Source organism: Pogona vitticeps, chromosome 1, assembly GCF_051106095.1.
Source record: "Pogona vitticeps strain Pit_001003342236 chromosome 1, PviZW2.1, whole genome shotgun sequence".
NCBI classification, from domain to species: domain Eukaryota; kingdom Metazoa; phylum Chordata; class Lepidosauria; order Squamata; family Agamidae; genus Pogona; species Pogona vitticeps.
Genome location: NC_135783.1, coordinates 64,027,393 through 64,052,888, shown reverse-complemented (window position 1 = coordinate 64,052,888; position 25,496 = coordinate 64,027,393). Strand labels below are relative to the sequence as shown.

The 25,496-nt window shown below is 40.5% G+C and overlaps 1 protein-coding gene and 1 long non-coding RNA gene across 37 annotated transcripts in view; one reads left to right on the top strand and one right to left on the bottom strand.

The window, feature by feature from the left end:
- Positions 1-14,494, bottom strand: part of LOC144585896 (uncharacterized) — a 35,767-nt gene extending 21,273 nt beyond the window's left edge. The window contains exon 1 of the long non-coding RNA XR_013540506.1: positions 14,383-14,494. This is a non-coding gene — a long non-coding RNA (uncharacterized LOC144585896). The remainder of the gene's footprint in view (positions 1-14,382) is intronic.
- The window catches only part of AFDN (afadin, adherens junction formation factor), a 150,489-nt gene continuing 138,610 nt past the window's right edge, over positions 13,618-25,496 (top strand). For 26 of the 36 annotated variants that reach the window (XM_072994143.2, XM_078383179.1, XM_020808386.3 and 23 more), the window contains exon 1: positions 13,618-13,870. In XM_072994143.2, coding sequence (XP_072850244.2) covers positions 13,757-13,870 — 114 coding nt within the window. In that variant the 5' untranslated portion in view covers positions 13,618-13,756. The remainder of the gene's footprint in view (positions 13,871-25,496) is intronic. The other 10 variants (XM_072994139.2, XM_020808369.3, XM_078383189.1 and 7 more) reach the window with 1 other exon arrangement.

Genomic DNA, 25,496 nt, shown 5'->3' with positions numbered 1-25,496 from the left:
AATAAAAGGATCAAGTGAATAAGATACAGTAACGTGGCTTAGTCTCAATCATACATACACACAGTTTGGTTCACACAGAACACTTAACTTGAAGCACAGACCCTGAACCTATCAGTTCTGGCTAACCATACAGACACCTGAACCTATCAGGTTGGTACTGACTGACACACAGTAGTACCCTGTCTGACACACAGACTCCCACTCAAGCTTCTTCTCTCAGCTTTTCCTCCAGCTTCTTCTCCTAACCTTCTCCACACACGCTCCACATATATATACAGTACAGCCCCTCCTCCTGATGTCCCGCCTTCCACTCCCCATAGGATGGAACTTTCCCTCCAAACCCATGACAGACAGGTAACATCAGTGCTGTATGTAACACCCGGTAAGGTAATGTGCTGCTTTTTGCTTTTTAAAAACTGTTATGGGTGGTTTTTGAAGCGTGGTTTTGGGCTGGGGGGGTTATGTTTCTGTGCTGTGATGGGTCTTGGGGGGTTTGTTTGTTTTTTGTTTTCCCCCATTTCTGATGGGTCTTGGGGGGTTTGGTTGCTTTTTGCAGTGTTATTCCCCATTTCCAATGGGTCTTGGGGGGTTGTTTGTTTTTTGTCCCCCCCCAATTTTCCAATGGGTCTTGGGGGGTTTGGTTGCTTTTTGGAGTGTTTGTCCCCCATTTTCAATGGGTCTTGGGGTTTTGTTTGTTTGTTGGTGCTTTGCTTTTTCCCCATTTCTGATCTGTCTTGCATGCTTTGCTTGCTTTTTGCATTGCTCTTTACCAATTTCTGATGTGTCTTGCATGCTTCGTTTGCTTTTTTCATTGCTATTTCCCCATTTCCGATCTGTCTTTCATGCTTCGTTTGATTTTTGCATTTTTTTTCCATTTCCGATCTGTCTTGCATTCTTCGTTTGCTTTTTGCATTACTTTTTCCACATTTCCATCTGTCTTGCATGCTCTGCTTGCTTCCCCCCCCCCCCCCCGCTTCAGCCAGAAGAGATTAATTTCATTTCCAATGGGTCTTGCAGTGATTTTTGTTTGGTGATTTTTTTCTTCATCTGGAACGGATTAATTGCATTCCAATGCATTTCAATGGGAAATGGTCCTTCAACTTATGACCATTTCGACTTATGTCCATCTTCCAGAACGGATTAAGTTTGTATGTCAAGGCGCCACTGTATAACTGTAATCAGTTACAGGCCTCTGTTAGGATTCTAGTGATGAGCAGTGGTTGCATGAGATCAAAAGATCAAATGCAGCAAAATCAGAGGAAAGAGTAATATACATTTACGATAAGAGAAAATACAGCAGCCCTCTCTCCTTTAGGCTCAGAAATGCTGGCAAACTAGATGGGTGAAGTCTGGAGTTTACCCTCACAGGTCAGTCCACATCGCCATCTTGGCAGGAAGTCATGGTGATTTTTAAACAGAAGTTGAACTAGACTATCCTTCAAACAGAGACACTTCTTCTGTGAAGCTGGAAAGGTGAGAACCCTAATTCCAGTGAAAATATGTTGTTGATCTTAGTTCCAGTGTAGATTAGCAGAATCAGCTAAGAATGAGGGCAGAGAGAGAACTACTAGCTTTAACCAGTAATCGTTTTGCACAAAGCTTATAACAGGAAGTCCTGCTTTATGAAGTGTTTTGTTTCTGACACTGTTTTCCTGCTATTGTTGCTGGTAACAGCAATGTCCCAGAAGTCTAGAGTCAGCAATTTTGCTTTGTATCTTTGTTCAACTGATAAAGAATCCCAGCGGGCTTTAGAATGCAATACGGTTTACCTACATTCTCACTTTTAAGTAAAGCACTATTTTTTTCCACATTAAATGTTGATTTCCAAATTAGCAGTGCCCATGTAAGCCTTCTGAGTCAGAAGTGTCTGTAACAATGCCAATAAAAAATATTAACAGCATCTAGCACAAAGAGCTAGAGACGTACAGATATTTTAGTACAGTTGTGCCTCAACTTACGACTATAATCCGTTCCAGAAGATGGACGTAACTCGAAATGGTCATAGGTCAAAGCATGCATTCCCATAGGAATGAATGGGAATGCGATTAATCCATTCTGCCCCCCAAAAATACCCCTCAAAATAAAATAAAAATATAACACTGCAAGCCCGATAGGAACACGCTGGGGCTGCAAAACAAACAAACAAACAAACAAAAACAAAAAACCCAACAACCCAAAAATAAACAAAGCAAGTCTCACGCTGGGACTGCAAAAAAAAAAAAATCACAGAAACATAGCGCCCCCCCCAGCCCAAACCCACTCAGAACAGTTTTTAAAAAGGAAAAAACAGCACTTTACAGGCAGTCTGAAGCCTCCTCCGATGGCATTCACTCCCCGGCTGCTGCCGAGGCGGCAGGGCCAGGCATAGCAGAGGGCGAGGCCAGGGTGAGCAGCCGGAGGTCCCGGCCAGGAGGAGCCTCTCCTTCCAGCAGGGTACGGGCGCAGCCACGATGGCAGCCCAGCCCAGTGGCTGCTTGTCGGGGCTCCTCGCTACCCTCTGCGGGGCTGATGCTGCCACTGCATCTGGTCCCGGTCCTGTGGTGCCAAGGACTGAGCGCAGCCCACCAGGAAGGAGGCGGCAGCATGGGAGGAACCTTCCTCTACGATCAGGGCCCCCTCCACCCTCGTGCCAAAGACCGGGACCCGGCAGCGGCGGCCCCGCAGAGAGCGGCAAGTAGCCCCAACGAGCAGCCCAGGAGCCGCCCACTGACAGAGAAGGAGAGCCACCCTGCCACCGCCTCCCCCCGCCGCTGCATCCCTTTCCCGGTACATTACTATAAAAGTTACAGTAAACATTCCCCTGACCCCCTGCTCTAACCATTGGGGGAAAAGAACTACAAAGAAGCAGCCTCTTTGCCACCAACGGTTAGCTATTTGAATTCCCCACATTTCCCCCCTGCCTTTTCCTGGTCGTAAGTGGAAGCCCCAGCCGCAAGTTGAAGCAAAATCTGGTGGCCAGAGCTGGTTGTAACTCAAAATGGTCGCAAGTTGGGACATTCGTAATTCAAGGCACCACTGTATTATCTGAAAATGGACTTTTCACTAAGTTGGTGAGGAGGACCAAAATAGGTATTTAAGAGTAGCATCCCTTTGTCATAATGATGAGGGAAATAAAGGACAATAAAAATAAAAATACTTTACAGTAACAGGAGTTAGTTTTAACTGAGCAAATACGTCTTCCTTTTTTTTTAACTCAAAAACTTGTATTTTAAACAGTAAAAATTAAAGTTGGAAGGCACACACCAACAGCAACATATTTTCTGGCCATTGGTGCTAATTTCCTAATGATGCATCCACACCCTCTCATGGCTTACCAGAAACAGACCTCACTGAATCGATGCCTCCATTGACTTACTAAGAGGAAAAGCAACATTTACGTTTATCTGTCTCAAGGAGCTGTTGAGCCTTAATTAGTGCTTGGGTTTTTTTTTTTTACAAAAGCTATTTAAGAATCATAGTTACTAGGTTCCTCACATATACACACATCTTTAGAAACCTTTTATGTAAGCTAATTAGAATAGTGGAACACATACTGTGCTGGTACTAAATGCTGCCTTTTGATCATATATTATTGCAGTTAAGCTAACCATTTTGTTTAGATCAGTCTAAGAGCTATCTTACATTTGGTGAAGAATGAACAAAGTGAAATATTACATTGCCAAGGACAAAGTTCCTTTCTCTAAGATTTTAGTAGGAATGTTTAATAACACAAAACTGACTATTCAAATGCATGAAGATCTTGGATGTACCACAGTGTGCCAATGCTAAGATTTGGAAACAACAAAGTAGCATGTTGGATTTGGCATTTTGTTTTCTTTTTCATATCTGTATTTTGACTTGCTACAATTTTCCATTTTAGGAACAGGTTAGACTGTTGCTGTTAAATAAGTTACACTTGTGATTCTTTGACTTAATTATTAGAGCAGTGGATTAGATCAGTGGTTCTCAAACATGGATCCCCAGATGTTGTTGGACTACAACTCCTAGAAATCTTTGCCAGTAAAATGAGTGGTGAGGGCTTCTGGGAATTGCAGTCCAAGAACATCTGGAGATTCCAGTAGGAGAACAACTGGATTAGAGCAGCAGTCAGAAGTTTGAATCCCCACTGTGCTGTCCAGGAGGGAGGGCGGTTAAGATTACCTGGAATATATGTGAGTGATGAATTGTTGGATAGCTCAGTGTTTTAGGCATCTGAATGCAGAGCTAGAGGCTGGGTTCCCCACTGTGCCTCCTTGACAGGGGCTGCACTCAGTGATCCATAGGGCCACTTCAAGCTTTGCAATTCTAAGATGATGGCAATGACAATGATGGCTAAGTGTCCTACCTGTGGGGCCTTGGGTAAGCTGCATGGTCCCAGATCACTTCTGAGTATTTTATACCTAGAAAATACTATGGGGGGCTTCATCAGTCAGGAGCATTATTATTATTATTATTAATTATTATTGTTGTTTTGTTGTTGTTGTTGTTATTATTATTATTATTATTAATAATAACAATAACAATAACAACAAAACAACAATAATAATTAATAATAATAATAATTAATAATAATTAATAATAATTAATAATAATTAATAATAATAATTAATAATAATTAATAATAATTAATAATAATAATAATAATAATAATAATAATAATAATAATAATAATAATAATAATAATAATAATAATAATAATATCCATTACAAGTGAGGGACCTCTCTTTCTCTGGCTAGTTGGCTAGGAAGGCTGGTGGTACAGTGTTACTGCAGTCATTGAAAAGGAGGAAGAAGGACACTTACGTCAGAATTATTCCACTTACTCTTGAATTTGGCTTCTTTTCCATTTACAACTCCTCAGGTAACAAAGAAAATAACAGGGAACTGGGAAGAAGCTAAATGGTGTGATCTCCAACTACCAAAACTCCTACCCAGGTCTTCAATATTTGGACTACTAGCATACCTGCACCTACAGGTTTTCTTTATAAACATGAAGAATACTGCTATGCCCTTTTAAAATTATACTGGAGATGGAGGTAACAGGTGGTACTAGAAAGGCAGTTTTAGTACTGTTTGAGGTGCTCAAAGAAATCCAGTGTTTCAGATATGAATTACTTCGCTGTGTGCTGGTCATTCTGCAGTACTGCATCAATAGAATAGATACTGGATCAACTAAGTATAAGTAAAAATATGCATATTGGAAAAGGCAAAGAACAGATTCTCATCTATTTTGCATGAAATTAATTGATCTTCAGCTACCTCTGATTGTTTGATCTGTTCTCTTCAGCCTTTGAGAAGAGATTTGCAGAAATACAAAAATTCCTTTAAAATAATTTTTAAAATATACAGGGCTGCATCCAATAGTGACATCCTCTTAGCAGACAACCCTTTCACTTAGGTGAGAAGCCTATCCTCAGTTTTCACAGATTCCTCCCACCCCCACCCCTACTGCAGCCCTTTAGACCATGTCCCGTTCCTAATCCAAGATTCCACCAATCTTTGTATGAAAGATTTGAGAGAGGACTCATTCCTGCTAAAACCTCAAGTCAATACCTTCAATGAACAGAAGCATAAACATTTTTATGATTAATTATGTTGAGATTTTATTACAAGTGTACAACACATTTGTTGAGTGCAGTCTGGATCCCCAACAAGCTTCCATCTACACTGCACTTTTAAAAATAGTATTCAAATCAGTACTCAGTACTCAGCTTTGTTGTTTAGTCGTTAAGTCCTGTCCGACTTTTCGTGACCCCATGAACCAGAGCATGCCAGGCTCTCCTGTCCTCCACTGCCTCCTGGAGTTTGGTCAAATACATGTTGGTAGCTTCGATGACACTGTCCAAACATCTCATCCTCTGTCATCCCCCTCTCATCTTGCCTTCACTTTCCCAACATCAGGATCTTTTTCAGGGATTCTTCTCTTATGAGATGGCCAAAGTATTGGAGCCTCAGCTTCAGAATCTGTCTTTCCAGTGAGCACTCAGGGTTGATTTCCTTCAGACCAGAAAGGTTTGTTCTCCTTGCAGTCCAGGGGACTCTCCAGCACCACAATTCAAAAGCATCAATTCTTCGGCAGTCAGCTTTCTTTATGGTCCAGCTCTAACTTCCATACGTTGCTACTGGAAAAATCATAGTTTTGACCATGCGGACCTTTGTCGGGAAGGTGATGTCTCTGCTTTTTAAGATGCTGACTAGGTTTGTCATTACTTTCCTCCCAAGAAGCAGGTGTCTTTTAATTTCGTGGCTGCTGTCCCCATCTGCAGTGATCATGAAGAAAGTAAAATCTATCACTGCCTCCATAGCTTCCTCTTCTATCTGCCAGGAGGTGATGGGACCAATGGCCATGACCTAAGGTTTTTTTTATGGTGAGCTTCAGACCATTTTTGGCGTTCTCCTCTTTCACCCTCATTAAGAGGTTCTTTAATTCCTCCTCACTTTCTGCGATCAGAGTGGTATCTGCATATCGGAGGTTGTTGATATTTCTTCTGGCAATCTTAATCCCAGTTTGGGAGTCCTCCAGTCCTGCCTTTCACATGATATTTTCTGCATATAAATTAAATAAGCAGGGGGACAATATACAGCCTTGTTGTATGCCTTTCCCAATTTTGAACCAATCAGTTGTTCCATATCCAGTTCTAACTGTTGCTTTCTGTCCTACATATAGATTTCTCAGATTGATAAAGTGGTCAGGCACTCCCACTTCTTTAAGGACTTGCCATAGTTTGCTGTCGTCCACACAGTCAAAGGCTTTTGCATAGTCAATGAAGCTGAAGTAGGTATTTTTCTGGAACTCTCTGGCTTTCTCCTTAATCCAGTGCATGTTAGCAACTGAGCTAGCACAGCCATTTGAATCATTATGTAATTACTATGCACCAGTGTTACATTGCTCCATTAGGAATTGTCAGTGCATACTGACAAGTGGTAGAGCTTCTCACTCCATTGAAACTTTGACTTTTTAAAAGTTTTGCATTATTAATTTTTTGCATTTCCTATTATGCCACTTCAGTGTAGGAAATAACTAGGTTTGAAAATCAGTAGCAGCAAGACTCCATCCCTTTACCATTCCAGAACCTTTGTATTTCTGATATTGCAGTTCACATCCAAGTTGAACATTATAAAGGCGGGGTGGTGGTGGTGAAGAATACAGCTGTTCTCTCTATAATGCACTAATGTCTGTCAAAGTAACTTATTAAACTTAAAGTACACATTCACTGATAAAGCATTTTACTCTAAACTTATCTTAAACTAGATACTGTTTTAACCACTTAATGGTATCCATCAAACATTTAGTATTGTACAAAAATTCAAAAGAGGAAATGAATTGGTTTGCAGTATTCTCTCATAAGAATACTTCAGCATAGGCTTCTTCTGGTCCTTTAAGACACAGATGAACACTCATGGAAAATAACGGTTTCAAGCTTCTTCGCTTTGCATTTAAGATGTCAAGGCTTCTGTCACTCTTTTTTGTTCTACTTTTGCAAAACTGTAATCTAAGAATTCAAATTCTTATTTCCCAGGATTGTGAGGAAAAATCTAGACATAAAGAACTAGAGTTAAGTACAAAGATGAGGACCACAGGATTAGTCAAATACAACACAAGTAGAACGGGTGATTTGTGATGATGATATGATAGGTATATGGCTGCTTCAAGACCTTGGTACACTTGGTGCTTTACAGATATGTGGCAACACTCTGTAAAACGTTGCTGCAGCTTCTTCAAAGGCACATGATTGTATCCAGAAGATCTGGACTAAGGAGCTGTATTCTTGACTTACATGAGGGCATGAGGGTATTTCCTCACAGCCAGTTTATTAAAATATTTCTGTTCAGCCTCTTACATTATTTGATGCACTTTATAAACATATTCTTTAAAATGTTAAAATGCCAGATACCATACTTAAATATACTGAGTAAAAAATATAAACTCAAAAGTATATCCGAACTGAATATTAGTCTTTTTATGCCCTGACAAAAATGCATATCGACCTATCTTAGCTGCACATTACAGACTGATACAGAAGGTAGACATATTAATGCGTCAGAATAGTTTTGCTGCTGAATTTCTTTTAAAAATAAAATAAAATGAAATCTGTCTAGATGACCACCCCAACATAGGAGAGGAAGAGAGAACAGCTTTGAAAAAAATCATAAATAAAAAAAACATGTGTAAATCCTTTTTAGGGAGTTCTGCAGATGTATTTTAAACCTATTCAAAATCACTGTTTGATAAGTGCTTCTGCACTGCAGTTGCACCCAAAAGGAACGTGCATGTCTCCAAAAATCAGAGAAAAGATACACAGATGTTGTGCAAGATACTCACAACTCTTGCACAACAACATTGCACTCCATAATTATGATAAAATGAATTGATTGATTATGGGGGGAAAAGATTATATTTCTGTGCTGCAAAAAAAAGGTATTGCTTCAACAAAAATACACATTTACTGGAAGAAAAGAAAAAAGATAAAGAAACTGACAGTAAGTTATATACATGCATGTAGCAATTATTTCACTATGCAGACAGGTCCTAAAAGAAGGCTGATTTTTTAAAATCTTATTCGTCAACACATTAATCTAATGACAAGCTAATTCAACATACAGTAACTTTTTGGGCCATATGGTATTATACTTTCCAACCACAAATTTCTGGGTACTGGTTGCTGTTGAGATAAGCACTGTAGCAGCTAAATTAAATGATCTGTTGCTACAACAGAATCCTGATCACAAATTGTGAATATCAGTACCGAAGGAGTTTATGAAATCTAATCTCATAATCCCAAACTTTCTGAACAATTTCCTAAACTCAGTTGTATACCATGGAACTTTCAAAATACGCACAATCTGAATACCTACCTGTGAAGGAGAGATAAAAGAGTGAGCCGTCCTTAGTGATAGAAGCCATAATAGAGGAGGAAAAGGGTTGTGATTTGAATATGCCTGAGGAAAAGAGTGGTATATTAGAAGAGACGGAGAAGGTAGAAGAGAGAAAGGGGAAGGTTGAAATATACTTGGTGGAGGAGGGGGAGAAAGGAAAAGGAGAGGAGCAAAAGATGTCAGTCTGGGAGGAAAGTATAAATGTCCAGGGAGAGCAAGGGTTTCAGAGTAAGCTAGAGGGAGAGATGATGAGAAGGAAGGAAGTATTCAAGAGATTTTACAAATTTAAGAGTTGGTGGATTATTACCGGACCCGGAGCCTAAGAGAGAGAAAGAGACGGTAGTGGAAACCCAGGAGTGGACCATTATCGAATTCCTGCGTGGGCAAGGTAGAGGAAAGAGGGTGATCTGTCTGGACCCCACCAACAACCAGCCATCAAAAGAAGGGGACTGGGCGAGACACTCATGTTGCGGGACAATCTGTGCAGTGAGGAACGCGCCCCTTTGGAAGCCCACCGACAAGGAACATTTTGGCCCAGCACCCCAATAAGCTTATTCAGACTTTAGACAAGAATTTACGTCTCCCAGTTATGGCCTGTTACCAATGTTGTTTTGTTTTGACCCTATTGGAATAGTTATTGAAAAGCCTGAAGCAAATAAAAACCGAATCATGAGTTCAGTTAATTTGCCTCCGTCTTTATTTCCCGCCAAAAATGAGGATCTGCCAAAGGATTCAGACTAACCCGATCACACTAGTACTGCAATTTAAATGTACAAAAGAACTGTAAATAGAAAAACACATGCAACATTCCCCTGTTCTCCTGTGACATAGCAGAAGGAGCTCCTCTCATGAAAATTGTACAAGTCCAGGTCTGGATGGAAGAGTTTGGACTAATAGGTTACTAGTGAGCATTTATAAAGAAAGAAAGCAGAACTGTAAAGACTGAGGCGTGTGGTACCTATCCCAGGGAAGGAAGCAGAAAAAAACATAAAATATGCATCTAGTATCCCAAGCATGGCATGCTGTAAGGAAAAGTTGAGTTTCATAAGCCCTATTCAGTCAGTCCCTACCCAGATAAGCTCACTACAGTGCTCTGCCCTTTTATGCTGAGTGTCAAATCTGCATAAGAGATGTTCCTGCTTGTATGTAGTCTGCACATATTACCCTGTTTCCCCAAAAATAAAACCTAACCTGAAAATAAGCCCTAGTATGATTTTTCTGGATGGTCGTAATGTAAGCCCTATCCCAAAAATAAGCTGTAAGCCCTATCCCAAAAATGAAACCCCGCCCTGCACCATTGTGCAGCAACTAAAAATGATATGACTCTATTTGAATAAATGTAGATTGTTGTACATGAAAAAAATAAAACATCCCCTGAAAATAAGCCCTAATGTGTTTTAGGAGCAAAAACTAATATAAGACTCTGTCTTATTTTCAGGGAAACACAGGATCAAGAATTCTGATCTTGCTTGTGTGGAAAGCCTACATGTGAGTAGGAACATCTTCACAACAGATTTGTTACTTTCCATGTATAGAAACAAACAATGAAGAGAGGAAAATAAGAGAGCAGTAAGACAGTGGAACTTATTACCTTCAGAGGTGGTGAGTGCTCCAATACTGGAGACATTCAAGAGAAACTTAAGACAACCACCTGGCAGATATTGTCTGATTTGTATTCTTGCATCGAGCAGGGGATTTAATTTGATGACCTTATAGGCTCCTTCCAACTTCACTATTCTATGATTCTATGAAAGGTTAGCTGCTTCCATTTAAAGATTGCAAGCTTATTCAGGTAAGGAATAACTGAATACAAATTATAACTGTGCTACTCATGCAATGCTGATTTTGGGTGACCTTCTAAGGGCATTCAAGGTATAAAGTACTCAGAAGTGGTTTACCAGTGCTTTCTTTTTGTGGTGTCCTAGGACCTTGTAGCTTGCTTAAGGCCACACACAGGCTGGCTCTTTTCCCAAATGGCACAGAGGGGAACCAAACATCCAGGTGTTCCAAGTCACTGAATGAGCTTTTCAGAGTTTTAAGCTCTGAATAAAGCTTAACATTTTCAATTGAACCAAGTTTTGTGAATTTCAGTTTTTTTGCAGTTATTGTCTATGTTTTTGGTTTCAAAGTGGCTTCCTTTTACTATTTCTGGAGAGCAAAGAACAGTGGGGGACATAATTTTATTTTATTTTTGCCTTGACTGCAAAGGTTGGTAGTTTCACCTCTGAACGGAAATCTTTCTTTATTTCTTATACAACTTATAGTTAAAAATCCACAATTAAGTAAAAAAAAACTTATTTAAAACATTTTTAGTTTGGATTGAATGGATCCTTCACATGCAGTGAACATGCTTTATTAGTGTCTTCAAAGGTATACATACAAGAGTGGTAGAATAAATGAATGAAATTCACAATCCCATGAGCAAACTTCTAGGGAAAGCACCAATTAACAAAATGAACTACTGTATATCTCTTCTGGCAATTGATAATTAATTGATTACTATACTAATCAAATTATTCATTTGGACATTAACCTTATCCTATCTCCTAGGGTTCAGGAGGGCAACTGCAAGAAATACATATACTTTCAAACACACAATATAAACAAAATGCTGCCTGCTAATATCTCCTATTTATCATCCTGCCATAAACCACCTGTCCTGAAAAAAAGAGCTTTTGATTCTTTCAAAGGTACATTTAGAATTGCTCTAACACACAGAAAAACCTTCCTGCATCAGTGTATGAAAACATGGCCTAAGAGAGTTAGGTCTTGTACATTACTAGCCCCTCATTGTTATTTACTCCCTGTTTGTGGTGATGACTCATTCTCTAAACCAAGTCTGCTGGGCACAGCTATCTCCTTGATTATATCTAATTTTCCATTTTTGTATCCTATCACTGCCATTTTAAAGGGTATTCATGTTTACTATGTTTGCTTGCATATGCACATGACATGGTCCCTCACTACACCTGCTGCCTCCTCTCCTTGCCTCCCACAATAAGGCTGAAATAAGGTTTAAGAGTAATATTTTAATAATATGATATATTTAAGTATCTCATCTTGCTATATGTATTGGGTGCATGGGGAGCTAAGTGACTAGTGTGTTTTACTTGAACTTTTAAACTTTTTTTAAACAGTTGGTGAATTCTTGACCATTGCTTATTCTCATAAATTTTGAGTGTTGCTAAATGTTGCATGTTTGATTAATGAATTTATTGGAATGCACTCTGGTGTAGAGTGCAATATAAGTAAATATTATTATTATCAGTTTATATTATCTGAAGAAATGTGAATTTTTCCTAGTTTGAATAGAAGCTGGTTTTTCAGTTTCACAGTTGCATTATATCAGCATTATCTTCCCTGTTCTCAATTTTAAATGTCTCAATGGTCCAAATTCTTGGACGCAATATTTTAAAGCAATTTTTAGTGTCAATTGCCACTAAGAAAAATGAGACTGGTGAGGAATAGTAATATTGGGCCGCAATTTGTCACAGATATGCCAAATTCTCTATATTTTTGTTGGGTTATGTCGTCGTTCTTGTGCTGGAATACCAATTGTTGTGAACCGGCTGTCTGGATGTTGCTTCCCCACCCCCACCCCCTTGCACAACCCCCACTGAGTTCTATGGTACTTTTCTTGTAGTAACTTGACTCTCGCAATTCATTTCTATATCTCTGCATTCTGAGGTAAATCTCAGTGAGCTTAATGGAACTATCCTCCCAGCGAAGTCTGTCTCTATAGGATTACTGCCCAGACCAACCATTTCATTAGTGTCTTCCCAACCAAACGTCGTTACGTGTAAACAGACACCTTCCTACACTCAACAGATAACTACAGTATTATAGTATTTCTCTTTAACCACATATCGGCCCAACGCTATGTAAGGCTATGGAATGGCACAGATAAAAGCCCCAATCCAGCAAGTACTGATCTTTACGTGCGCTTTATATCTTTTAAGATTAACACGCTCTTACATCCGTTTAGCAGGTTGGAATCTTCCTTCTGAGAACAAAAAAGGCCGAAAAATAAAATCAATTCTTTAACACAATTCCCAGGGCCGCCATCCGTAACCCACTACTACTACTACTACATATAAACCCAGCCCCCTTTCAGCCGCCACCCTTCATTGTTCTTGCCGTCTCGGCAGGCTACCGCGCCGCTCTCTCCGTCCTCGTTCAGTTTCAAAACCCCAACGCCCCTCAACTGCTAATTTCTCCTCTCTCTCACGCGCACATATACACACACACACACACAGAGAGAGACAGAGAACGGCGCTCGCAGAGGCGCGAGCACCACGCGCTCGCTCGGCCTCTTTGGAAGCACCCGCGCGCGCCCGCTGGCTTTTGACCTGACACACGTACGCGCGCGCGCGCACTCTTTCGTACGGGCGGGGCGCGCGCGCGCAAAAAAAAGAAAGAAAGAAAAAAAAAGAATAGCCTTTCGCGGACTCCTCGCGGGGGCGGAAGGGAGGTGAGCGGTGCTCGCGCCGAGCTCGCAGCAGAACGGCCGAGCGGGCACGCGCATGGCACAGTCTCTCTGTGAGAAAAGGCGGGGAGAAGGGAAAGGAGACAACCGGGGCGGGGAGTGAGGCGGCTGCTGGTGCTGCGTTCCGTGTGGCGAAGGAGAGACGCTGTCGAACAGGAAGCGCTGCCACCACCACATCCAGCGCCGCTCCGTGCCTGTACTGAAGCGAAAGGGGCAAAGTCTGGGCTTGTGAAAGGAGGTGTGAGGCGGCGCCGGGAGACGGGATTCCTATCCGCCAGCCTCTGTTTTCGTTTTTTTTCCTCCCCCCCCCCCTTTTTACAATCTACCGGGAGCTCCGTGTAGAAGCCGCGCGGCCCGGCGCGGCCCTCCTATCGTGTAGGTGGCTCCGAGAGCCCCAGAGGGCGGCTGAGGAGGATGTCGGGCGGCGGTGGAGGTAGCCGGGAAGAGGAACGGCGCAAGCTGGCCGACATCATCAACCACTGGAACGCGAACCGGCTGGACCTGTTTGAAATTAGCCCCCCCACAGAGGTGAGAGACTTGAGATATAAAGCGGCGGAGGGAATGCCTGGTTTCTCCCCTCACTAATTCCCCCTCCCCGGCCATAAACGGGCAGAGATTAACGCTCTCCCCCCTCCCCCTTCCCTCCCCCCGTCCAGTGCACACACCGGTCAGCTAGTCCTCCTCCCTTCCCCTCACGGAGGTGAGGCCGCCAGCAGCGCTTCCTACCGACGCCTCCATCCTCACCGAGGGGGGGAGGGAGGCTCCGCCCCTTCCCGAGGTGAGAGAGAGAGAGAGAGACCCAGCGGTTCCAGGGTTGCCCTGACGCCTCCCGCTTCCACCACCACCCCGTTTCCCCATATTTCTCGGAAAAGGCTCCGGTTTTGCCTTCTGCTCTGTTTCATGCTATTGTAGTGACACGATCGCATTTGAGGAGGTGATACCCGGCTGCCCCCAAAGTACCCTTTTCACGAAGAGAGGGGCAGGAGGCCGATCTCTGCGGTCCGTCGCCTGTTCTCTGCGAGGAAATAATCCAGCCCTACCTGCGCTCCAGTCTCTATTTGTGTAAAGATAACACCCCCATCCGGCCATTTCCACCCTGTGGGGAAGAAAGGGATATTGTTCCCTGATCTTCTTTGGCCCGCTTCACACACCGGCCTGTATCGAGCAACTTCCCCTCTTTTGATTCCGTAGCGCCCCCACCTCTTTTTCTCGAGCAGAGATTTCCCTTTCTTTTGAAGTATCATCCAGCCCTTATAGGTCTCATTCACCCTCGTGATTCATGGGTCAGCCTGGCCTTAGGAAATTCCTTATCATTTGCTGATCCTTTTGCACTTTCGCTAGTACCACCTGACCGATCCCAAATATTACCTTTTTCCTCCTCCCAGACTGTCTCTCGGTCTAGGAATGTACAGTATATGGAAGCAGGGTGATCGTTACCTTCTCATGCCCTTAAAAATCAGGATCATGAGTCAGGAGGAAATGTCTCAGGTGACCTGGTGAAGTCCATTTATTTGAGGGAGGGACACTTTACAGTGTCTCAAGTAAGAAACTTGTGAAGGGGGAAAATTCCCACTGTTTGGGATAGGGGCACTGCAGAATTTCGTTTAAACAGCTTCAGAAAAAAGAGAAATAAGATTAAAAGATGTTACATTCACCGTTAAATGTTTGGCTTAAAATTAATGCTTGAGATTGATCAAAACAATGACAAGACCAATGTGAAATTCTACTGGAAAAAAATTCAGTTGATTTTACTTGTTAAAAGTTTCTCTTACTGAAAGAAGCTAGAGACGCTTTACAAGTAATGTCAGGCCACACCTCATTGCTGTTGTTGTCACATTCTTTTTGGTTGGTCAGTCTCTATGCATGAGTCAGATGTGAAAGGTGGCGGTGTGGGAGAGTTTTGATAGGTAGATGGCTCTTTCCTGGGCAAAACAGCACTATAATCTCTGCTTATTGGGTGGAGGTGGGTCATGTGCTTGTTCCTAAGTCAAAGAAGGAACATTACACTTGCCTTGCTATGTTTTATTTAAGAAACACATGGTGAACAATAATAGATTGTGTTTTTACAAGTTTTAAATAGGTTTGAGGTTTTTTAAAGTTATAAATATGTAATATCTCTATAGAACACTCAAAGATTTATTTTCTAAAACCTTCATTTTACCTTGGAAAAACAAAATAGCTTCTGTTCCCATTCTCATGAATTGTGCAGAATTTACGTTTGCAGTGTGTTAATACTCTGGGGATTTATAACAAAAACAAAAATAGAAATGTAGGTTGCAGAAATTTGTATTACTGTGAACTTTGGGGACTGTGATTCCATGTTTTTCTCTTCAAATAGACATTTTTAAAAACTGCAAATGAACTTGCTTATTTTGGAGGGAATTATACTGCTAGCTCTAATTCTTATCATATAAGATTGGATAATTAATGCAGATACTTGATTTTACAGGAGTACTTTTCTGGGCTATCTTTTATGATGGATTACAATTGTGCAGTCATTTTGTTAGGAACTGCCAGTTTATGAGTTGAAAATCTGGGTATCTTATATTATTTGTTGCTTTTGTTATTTAGTTCTTAAGTAGTGTCTGACTTTTCGTGACCCCATGGACCAGAGTACGCCAGGCCCTCCTGTCCGCCACTGCCTGCTGGAGTTTGGTCAAATTCATGTTGGTAGCCTCAGTGATACTGTCCAACCATCTTGTCCTCTGTCATCCCCATCTCCTCTTGCCTTCACATTTTCCCAACATCAGGGTCTTTTTCAGGGAGTCTTCTCTTCTCATGAGATGGCCAAAGCATTGGGGCCTCAACTTCAGAATCTGTCCTTCCAGTGAGCATTCAGGGTTGATTTCCTCCAAAACCAGGGGACTCTCAAGAGTCTCCTCCAGCACCACAATTCAAAAGCATCAATTCTTCGGCAGTCAGCCTTCTTTGTGGTCCAACTCTCACTTCCATACATCGCTACTGGAAAAACCATAGCTTTGACTATGTGGACCTTTGTCAGCAAGGTGATATCTCTACTTTTTAAGATCCTGTCTAGGTTTGTAATTGCTTTCCTCCCAAGAAGCAGGCGTCTTTTAATTTCATGGCTGCTGTCCCCATCTGCAGTGATCATGAAGAAAGTAAAATCTATCACTGCCTCCATAGCTTCCTCTTCTATCTGCCAGGAGGTGATGGGACCAATGGCCATGACCTTAGGTTTTTTTTTTTTTATGTTGAGCTTCAGACCATTTTTGGTGCTCTTCTCTTTCACCCTCATTAAGAGGTTCTTTAATTCCTCCTCACTTTCTGCCGCCAAAGTGGTATCATCTGCATATTTGAGGTTATTGCTATTGTTCTTCAGGCAATCTTAATTCCGGTTTGGGATTCATCCAGTCCAGCCTTTCGCTTGATGTATTCTGCATATAAGTTAAATAAGCAGGGAGACAATGTACAGCCTTGTTGTACTCCTTTCCCAATTTTGAGCTAATCAGTTGTTACTACATGCCCTCCAATTACTTCCAAGTTATGGTGACCGTATTAATTAACCCTCCAAAAACCCTTCCCCTTGACAGCCGTACTCAGGTCTTAAAAGCTGTGTATTGAGTCTATCAATCTTATGCCAGATCTTCCTCTTTCTTAACATTACTATGTTTTCAAATGAGTAGAATTTTCTCATGATATGACCAAAGTATGATAACCTCCGTTTAGTCATTTTAGTTTCTAGTGGAAGTTCAGATTTGATTTGTTCTAGAGCCCACTTATTTTTCTTCCTGTTGGAGCATATGTAACACTCTTTCAAAACCACTTTTTGAATGAATATATATATATTTTTTCCTGATCAGGTTTCCTCACGGTCCAACATTCACAGCTGTAAATAGTAATCAGGAGTGCCATGGTATGGACAATTTTGGATTTGGTCTCCAGGAACACATACTGTACTTACACTTCATGATCTTTTCTACTTCATTTGTAACAGCCCTTTTAAGTCACAGTAGGCTTCTGACATATTGGCTATAGTCTTCATTTTGATTGATGACTGAATCAGGGCATGGAAATTCTTGAATAATTTCAATTTCTTCGTCAATTACAGTTATGTAATCCTTCTGTAGGCCTTTTTTGGTTAATCTTTAATTTCCCTCAAAAACCATTTTAAGTTATTGCTGTTTTCTGCTAGTTAATATGGTGTCACCTGCATATCTTAGATTTATATTTCATCCATCAATTTTTATGCCTCTATCTGTCAAATATGTGATACCCACTTCTTTTGAGAATTCTTTTTTCCAAGATAATGGAACAACCGATACCACTGGAAAAATGGTCTGCCATTGTCTGCATGGGTAATATTGTATTGTGGGGGGTCAGTGCTTTGAGGACATCCATTGATGCTCTTATCTTGTTACATGTAATGTGATTTGAGTTGACATCTTTATATACCTTAGCTTGTTTCCCTGTGTGATTTCAATACTACTATGAAGTTTGACTTACCTTTTCATTTAAATGTATTATAATTCATTTAATAACTCAAATTGCTATTGGTGTTTATTAAATTTATTAAGATGTCTTATAGAAGGGTTATGTAAAATGTCTGTTGCAGCTGATGGACATGAAGATGGACCATTATTACTTGTGGTCCTCTAAATCGGGTCTCCAAACCTTTCAGCATTAGGGATACATAATATATTTTACACATTTTTGAGGGCTGGAGAGAATGGACCTGAGCCTGCAGACCTGCATCTGCAGCGTTCGCCGGGCTGAATAAAAAGGGAAGGCAGGCCAGATGTGGCCCATGGGCTGTAGTTTGGAAACCTGTGCTCTAAATGCTAGCAACATTTTTTAAAAATAGTTTTTTACTGAGCACACATTGAAAATTTCATTCATTGGTGTTTCTTTCTACCTCATCCATATTTTTTCATGTAAGAGCAGTGTGCAGAATCATCTGTCTTACTGTGAGAACTAAGTCGTGTCCAATTCTTCGTGACCCCATAGACCAGAGCACGCCAGTTCCTCCTGTCTTCCAGTGCCTCCTGGAGTTTGGTCAAATTCATTTTGGTAGGTTCAGTGACACTGTACAACCATTTCGCTCTCTGTCGTCCTCTTCTCTTGCCCTCACACTTTCCCAACATCAGCGTCTTTTCCAGGGAGTCTTCTCATGAGAGGGCCAAAGTATTGGAGCCTCAGCTTCAGGATCTGTCCTTCCAGTGAGCACTGAGGGTTGATTTCTTTCAAAAGGGATAGGTTTGTTCTCTTTGCTGTCCAGGGGACTCTCAAGAGTCTCCTCCAGCACCACAATTCAAAAGCATCAATTCTTCGGCAGTCAGCCTTCTTTATGGTCCAGCTCTCACTTCCATACATCGCTACTGGAAAAATAATAGCTTTGACTATACGGACCTTTGTCGGCAAGGTGATGTCTCTCCTTTTTAAGATGCTGTCTAGGTTTGTCATCACTTTCCTCCCAAGAAGCAGGCGTCTTTTAATTTCGTGGCTGCCTCAGTTTGTTGTGGTTGACACAGTTAAAGGCTTTTGTGTAGTCAATGAAGCAGAAGTAGATGTTTTTCTGGAACTCTCTGGCTTTTTCCATAATCCAGCGCATGTTAGCAATTTGGTCTCAAGTTCCTCTGCCCCTTCGAAATCCAGCTTGTACTTCTGGGAGTTTTCGGTCCACATACTGCTGAAGCCTACCTTGCAGGATTTTGAGCATAACCTTGCTAGCTTGTGAAATGAGTGCAATTGTCTGGTAGAGAACTAAGCTGGTCCCTGTAAATTGTGTTGCAGTTCTCCACTGTTTATTTTCTGAATGCAGTGAGGGATGTGCCCCATCACAGTAATAACTGGGATGCTCCAACATACTCTCTATGTTTTAGCCCTGTTGTGTGGGGCTCTGTCTCTCTTTCGTTACTCCGCCCTGTGTGCAGAGTTCTGTTGCGACCAGAACCAGAGTGGTTGGATGCAATTTCTGCCTGGAGGAGGAAGATTTCTGTGTGGAGGGAGGTTGAGTCGCATGTTCATGGCTTAGAGGGAACCTTGGACTGCTCACTGGATATCCATTTCTCTTCTCCCATGGCAGTTCTCATTTGTTTATGTTGTACTGTGGCTGTCTGCTACAGGCAAACATAGTGTATCCAGGTATTTGGGTATGTGTTGTGAAAGGTGATGTATAGATGAAGTACTTTGTTAATATCGAAGAAATTAATTTTCAAATTTACATCACAATTACATAGTTCTGAGTGATACTGGATTTTTGGATTTAAAAATGATCTTAGTATAGCTTGAATACTATCCGTACTGGATGTCTGTATAATACTTTTTCAGCATTCAAAGTTCTTTACTCATATTGTCTTTTAGCCACATCTGCAACAAAAGCATAAATGCTACTACAGTGGTGCCTCACTTGACAATGTTAATTCATTCCAGCAAAATCGCTGTAGAGCGAAAACATCGTCAAACGAAATTAAAAAACCAATTGAAATGCATTGAAAACCGTTCAATGTGTTCCAGTGGGCTGAAAAACTCACCATCCAGCGAAGATTCTCCATACGGCGGCCATTTTTGGTGCCTGCATATCGAGGAATCTGTCCTAGAAAATAGCGGGGTGGCATTTTGAAAGCTAGTGGTCATTTTGAAATCTGATGATCAGGTGTTTGCTGATTGTCGTAAAGCAAAAAATCAGTTCCCGAAACAGGGAACTGATCAACGTGAAGCGAAAAAAACCAATCTAAACAGAGTTTTGCGATCGCAAAAACTTCAACATTAAGCGGATTCATTGTTAAACGGGGTAATCGTCCAGTGGGGCACGACTATATATTGCAAATAGGAGGATGGTATTATAATAGTGAAGGAAAGTGGCATTTCTATTACCTTTTAGTGACCTTGGGCTTAAATTTATGTATGGTTTCATTCTTGTGATAGGACATACTGTACATCTTGCTTGGAATAACAACTGAGTGATGTTGATGAATTCCTTTGTGGGCAACTTTCTCTGTAATTGCCAGGAGTGCTGCACGGGGGCACCATTCTATGTGTGCAGGGTTCCAACTGCCGCTGAAAGCAAATGGGTGGCAGCACTGGCTTGGCTGCGTGTGCTTGATGCAGTGCTGCACATCCAGGTGGCTTAGAGGAAACGTAGTTTGTGAGAATCACTTCTGGAATAAATGGTTTGTACAGGTCCAAGTCAGACACTTGCTTTGTGTGATTTGTTCTCACACATGCACAGTCATGAAATTACTTGTGGGGGTAATTTTTTTAACTGAAATGTGCAGTGTGTAGATATTTGTTAATCTGGAGCAGAAAAGTGGCAATCCTGTTTGTGCATAAACGTTCCTGAGCCTATATCTCAAACTTCTTGGGGCATAAACTTACCTATTCAAGCATTATTGCAAGTTGCTATTCTAGAGCCCCTCCTTCCTATACCTAGTTCAAATTTAGTACCTTTTTTCATGTGATAAAAGATAGCGCTTTCCTTCCCTCAGCAATCCTGGCCAATCAAGAGTAATTTGCTAAGTCATTATGTCATAAAGCTAATTAGATCAGGCTATGTAGAAACGTCATTGAAGGCAACTGTGATTGAATCAGGGGGAAATGAAATGTACTCCCCTCAATAAGTGCATCTAGGTGATGCTCCTCATATTAATTTTAGTGCAGTCTTATAAATAATAATAATCATATGCCGACAAATCAATTCTAACTTAGGGCCACTCTTTTCAGGGTTTTCCATGGGGAGAACAGGCCTGAAGATCTTGTCATTAGGCTGCATCTCTCCCTAAGCAATGCCTTTGTGCTCTTTTGTATCCTCATGATTGCTCAAACAAGCATGTTTCATGGGACATGAAGATGTCTTTGCAGTTGGTCTTCCCTTTGCATTCAGCCCTAGGTATATGGTGGTAACATCCATTGAATAAGTATAATTAAAATTGTAGCATTATGTGCACAAATGGTATATCATTGACGAGTGGTGTATTCTGACATTATTTTTTGAAAAGGAAGTGATAGCAAACATTGCCTTGGATTCTTGCAGTTATATAAAAAGTAACATTTCTTTCCTTAATACTTTTTCTCCTCTTCATAAGAAGAACTTTCCTATCCAAACCAAAAAAGAATATTGACAATCCTTGTCTATTATTTATGGCCTTTGGGATGTTCACCACTGTATTAAACTGTACCTTTTATGTAGAGATGCTTCGTCATTTACAAGCATATAAATAAAGTTTGGGTGTTGGGGGGAATCACAGGTGTCTGTCAGATGAAGTGTGAACTCTTGGAAGCTGCTGCTAGGAATGTAGGTTTCCCCCCCTCAACTTGTTAAGGTGAACTGGTTTAGGCTAGTTCTTAAATATTTGAAATATTCTTCCAGACTGTTCTTAATAATTTGTGCTTTGTAAATCTATTTGTCCTTTACATGAAATTAATGACAGTTAGTATTAATTACTGCTCTTTTTCAAGATAAAAAAGATTAAATTTGCACTTAAATAATTGTAGATTTCAGTGTTCTGTGTGTTTGAAATTTACATACAGTGTATTGAAACTTAAAATCATTTTGAAAGAGTGGAAATTGTGCAACATTTCTTGCTGTGATTTTAGAAGAGATAGGCATTTTAGTCTGTGCTAGCATACCAGGCAAAAATAAATAAAAAATAAAGAAGGCAAAAATGTGGCACCTTAAATACTAACTGCTATACTTTAATGTCAGCTTTCATGGACAAATCTGTTTCCTTAGACTGTTATTTGGGATTCTCATTCTTTCTACACCTGCTTGGGTGAAATATTAGCATAACATCAGTTTCTGTGATATTAATATACTAGCCTATTCTGTCAGAAGTATTTTGGGCTTTTGTTTATGAATTCTGTACCATCATATAACATTTCTTATTTAACTGTTATCTCTTCCAGGATTTTTAAAAAAGCTGCTTTAAGTCCATGAGAATTCTAGTGTATTTATGATTAGTAGTAGGGTACAAGTTAGAGTTGTGGCTAGGTTAGGGTTTAATAGACATATATAATTTAATCCACTGAGAATTCCAGCATGTCCCCTGAATGTATGCAGCCTCTTAGCCAGAGTTTTCATAGATTTACCCATGTTAGTCTGTTTATTGTATATTCTACAGCTGGCGAGGTGGGGGAAGGCAGCATACCTACCCCTCCTGGACCAGTAATAAAAAAACAGGCAAATTGGACAGGCATAATGGCCAAGATTTTTGCCCAGAAGCCTACTGTAGGCTACATACACCAGGGCTAGATATGCTGGGAAATAATAACAGGCATTACCCCGACTACAGTGGTACCTTGCAAGATGACGACCCCACTAAACGACAAATCCGCATAACGATGACTTTTTGCAATCACTATAGCGATTCTCAAAACAGTCATTCCAATGGGGGATTTTCGCTGAACGTTGATTAGGTCCGTGCTTCGCGAACCGTTTGTTTGTAAGACGATGATTTTTTACGGCTGATCGTCAGCTTCGCAAAATGGCTGCCCTATGTTTTCCGGATCCATGCTTCGCAGGACGGCCATTTTTACAGCTAATCGGGGCTCGCAAAATGGCTTCCCTATGGGCGATCTTCGCTGGACGATGGGGTATTTTCCCCATTGGAACACATTAAACTGGGTTTCAATGCATTTCAATGGGGAAATGGATTTCGCATGACGACAATTTCGCTTAACAGCGATTTCAGTGGGACGGATTATTGTCGTCATGTGGGGCACCACTGTATAAGCAAAAGTTTCTGGGCACCTATTTCTGACTTTGATGCTTGCTTGCTTGCTTGCTTATTGATTGATTGATTGATTGATTGATTGATTGATTGATTGATTGATTGATTGATTGATTGATTGATTGATTGATTGATTGCCAGCCACTCTTCCTCCAGTGAAGGGACTGAAGGCAGATCTCCCCCACTCACCCCAAAAAAGGCCTCATGAAGACTCCCTAACCTTTAAAGTGCACAACCTGGCACTCCTAAAGGCCTTCAGTAGGAACAACAGTTTTAAGTTTTGTGATAAAACATCATAGGCGTTATTGGGGTTTCTTTGGTGGCTGCAAAACATGTCTTGTAAGCTGCACACAGCCAATGAGTTGCTGTTCTCCAACCACTCCTCTGACCATTGTACCACATTGACACTCCATTTATGACATAATTAATCCACTGACGGGATGATACACAGAATGTAAATAAGTTCTGAAATCATAGAACTATGTTTAATCTAAAAATATTTTTTTCCCTTTTTGGCCAGTCAGAGTTGGATGTCTGGAATAAAGTAGAAAAAAGTACATAAAAGAGGCTATGATATAATAGTACCTCAGTTTGCGAAATGGATCCATTCCAATGGATACGTTATGTAGTACGGAAATTTTGCAAACCGAAACACCAAATGGGCTATGAAAGGGGCGGCGCTATAGGCACAATGCGTCCTGGGAAAACCCTTTCATAGTGAAAAAAAATAACCAACAACATAAACCGGGGCTTTATTTCTTACGGATTTCAGTTTGTAAACTGAAAATTACGTAAAGTGAGGCACTTGTAAACCGAGATACTACTGTACTCTTTCCACCTTAAATGCTACTAAATATGGATATTATATCCAATTTAGTCTATTGTGCATTTTGATACCTGGATAATATACAAAAACTGCAGCAAAATATAGGTGTACATTTTGAGTGAAAAGGTCAGTGTTATTTGTCGAGTATCTCTTTTCACAGTCAGGTTTGATGGCATGTATGTGTATGAACTGAAGCTTTTGTGTACGCATATTAAGCTAGATATTTGAGTTTCATGAGGCAGATTTCCCAGAAGCACTTTCTCTAATAATACAGGCTGTATGAAATAGTCAGTAGACAGGCAACAACTTTATTATTCCAAATCACTTCCCTGGTCTTTCTGTTCACAGTAGCCTGACTCTTTGAAAATTATTTCTCTAATGTGCTAATTCTTAGTGGATACAAAAACTGTTGCTTAAAAGACGCATGATTGCCATGTGAATCATAGAGTGTACATTTAGTCAGTTGTACATGTCCATGTATGCAGCATATAAGAAATTTGCTAAAATTGCATACCCTTTGAGTAAAATAGACAGTTTTCATTTTGAGATGTTCAGTAGACTGCCAAACTGGGTAACTATTACAGTTTTTTAGATGATGCAATAAAATGTGGGGTCTGATCTATCAAATGCTTCTAAATTTTGGCATCGTTTAGTTGAAAAGGACAGTGTTTGATTTTGGAATATTAACTAGGAACCATGATCTGATTGCCGCCCAGAGTGGTCAGTTGATCAGATGGGTGGGGTATAAATCCAATAAATAAATAAAATACACCACAGAAACTGTAAAATTCAGAGTTGTGTTGCATTACATAGTGCTTCTGGTGCAAAATACTGGCATATCCCACTGAAGAAGCATAATAGACATGTACCAGTTTTTGTACTAGTTCTTTTTTGAATGCCAGTTCTCTCCAAAATGATTCTAGGCCAGTCCTGAAATTTAGGGAAATGCTTTACAACTCTTTAGGTGAAAATGTCATAGGTTGCCTTTATGGTAGATCTGGTTCTACCTGGATTATCTGTGTGTGAGGGGACAAATCTTACTCTGGCTTTTTTATTTTGTTCACCAACCCATTCACCAAATGACAAGTTTAATATGCCAATTGACAATGTAGCCTTTGAACTCCATACTTAGCATAATTGCTGATGCTGGTTCCTAAATGCCAAAAATGGACGTTCAATACATTGGGGAGGGGAAGAGATCAACAGAGTAACCTGAGGCAGATGGGAGATACTCTCAAAAGGGCACCTTAAAATAATGAGAGGTCACTTAAAACATTTATTTTAAACAACTGACTACATATTTATGTAAATATGGACATTTTATGAAATACTGTATCTACATTTTTTCCAAAAATAAATAGTAATTGATTACAGTGTGAAGTAAATTAGTATTTAAAATGTATCTTAAAATATCCAGAATTTTTCACAAACTCTCATTTCATCATAAATCTAAGTAAAAGTTGGTGTTTCTTTCTGTCTCTGGTTGAAAGAAAGTGAACAGTTGTAGGCAAGGGATCATAATAGCTTGCACTCATGATTGTGTTTAGTTGTGCATTAATTCTGTTTTGCTATACTTGTTTGTGTTTCATGAATATATATTTATGCACAGACTTTCAATTTACATTGAAAATGGTAAGGGAGT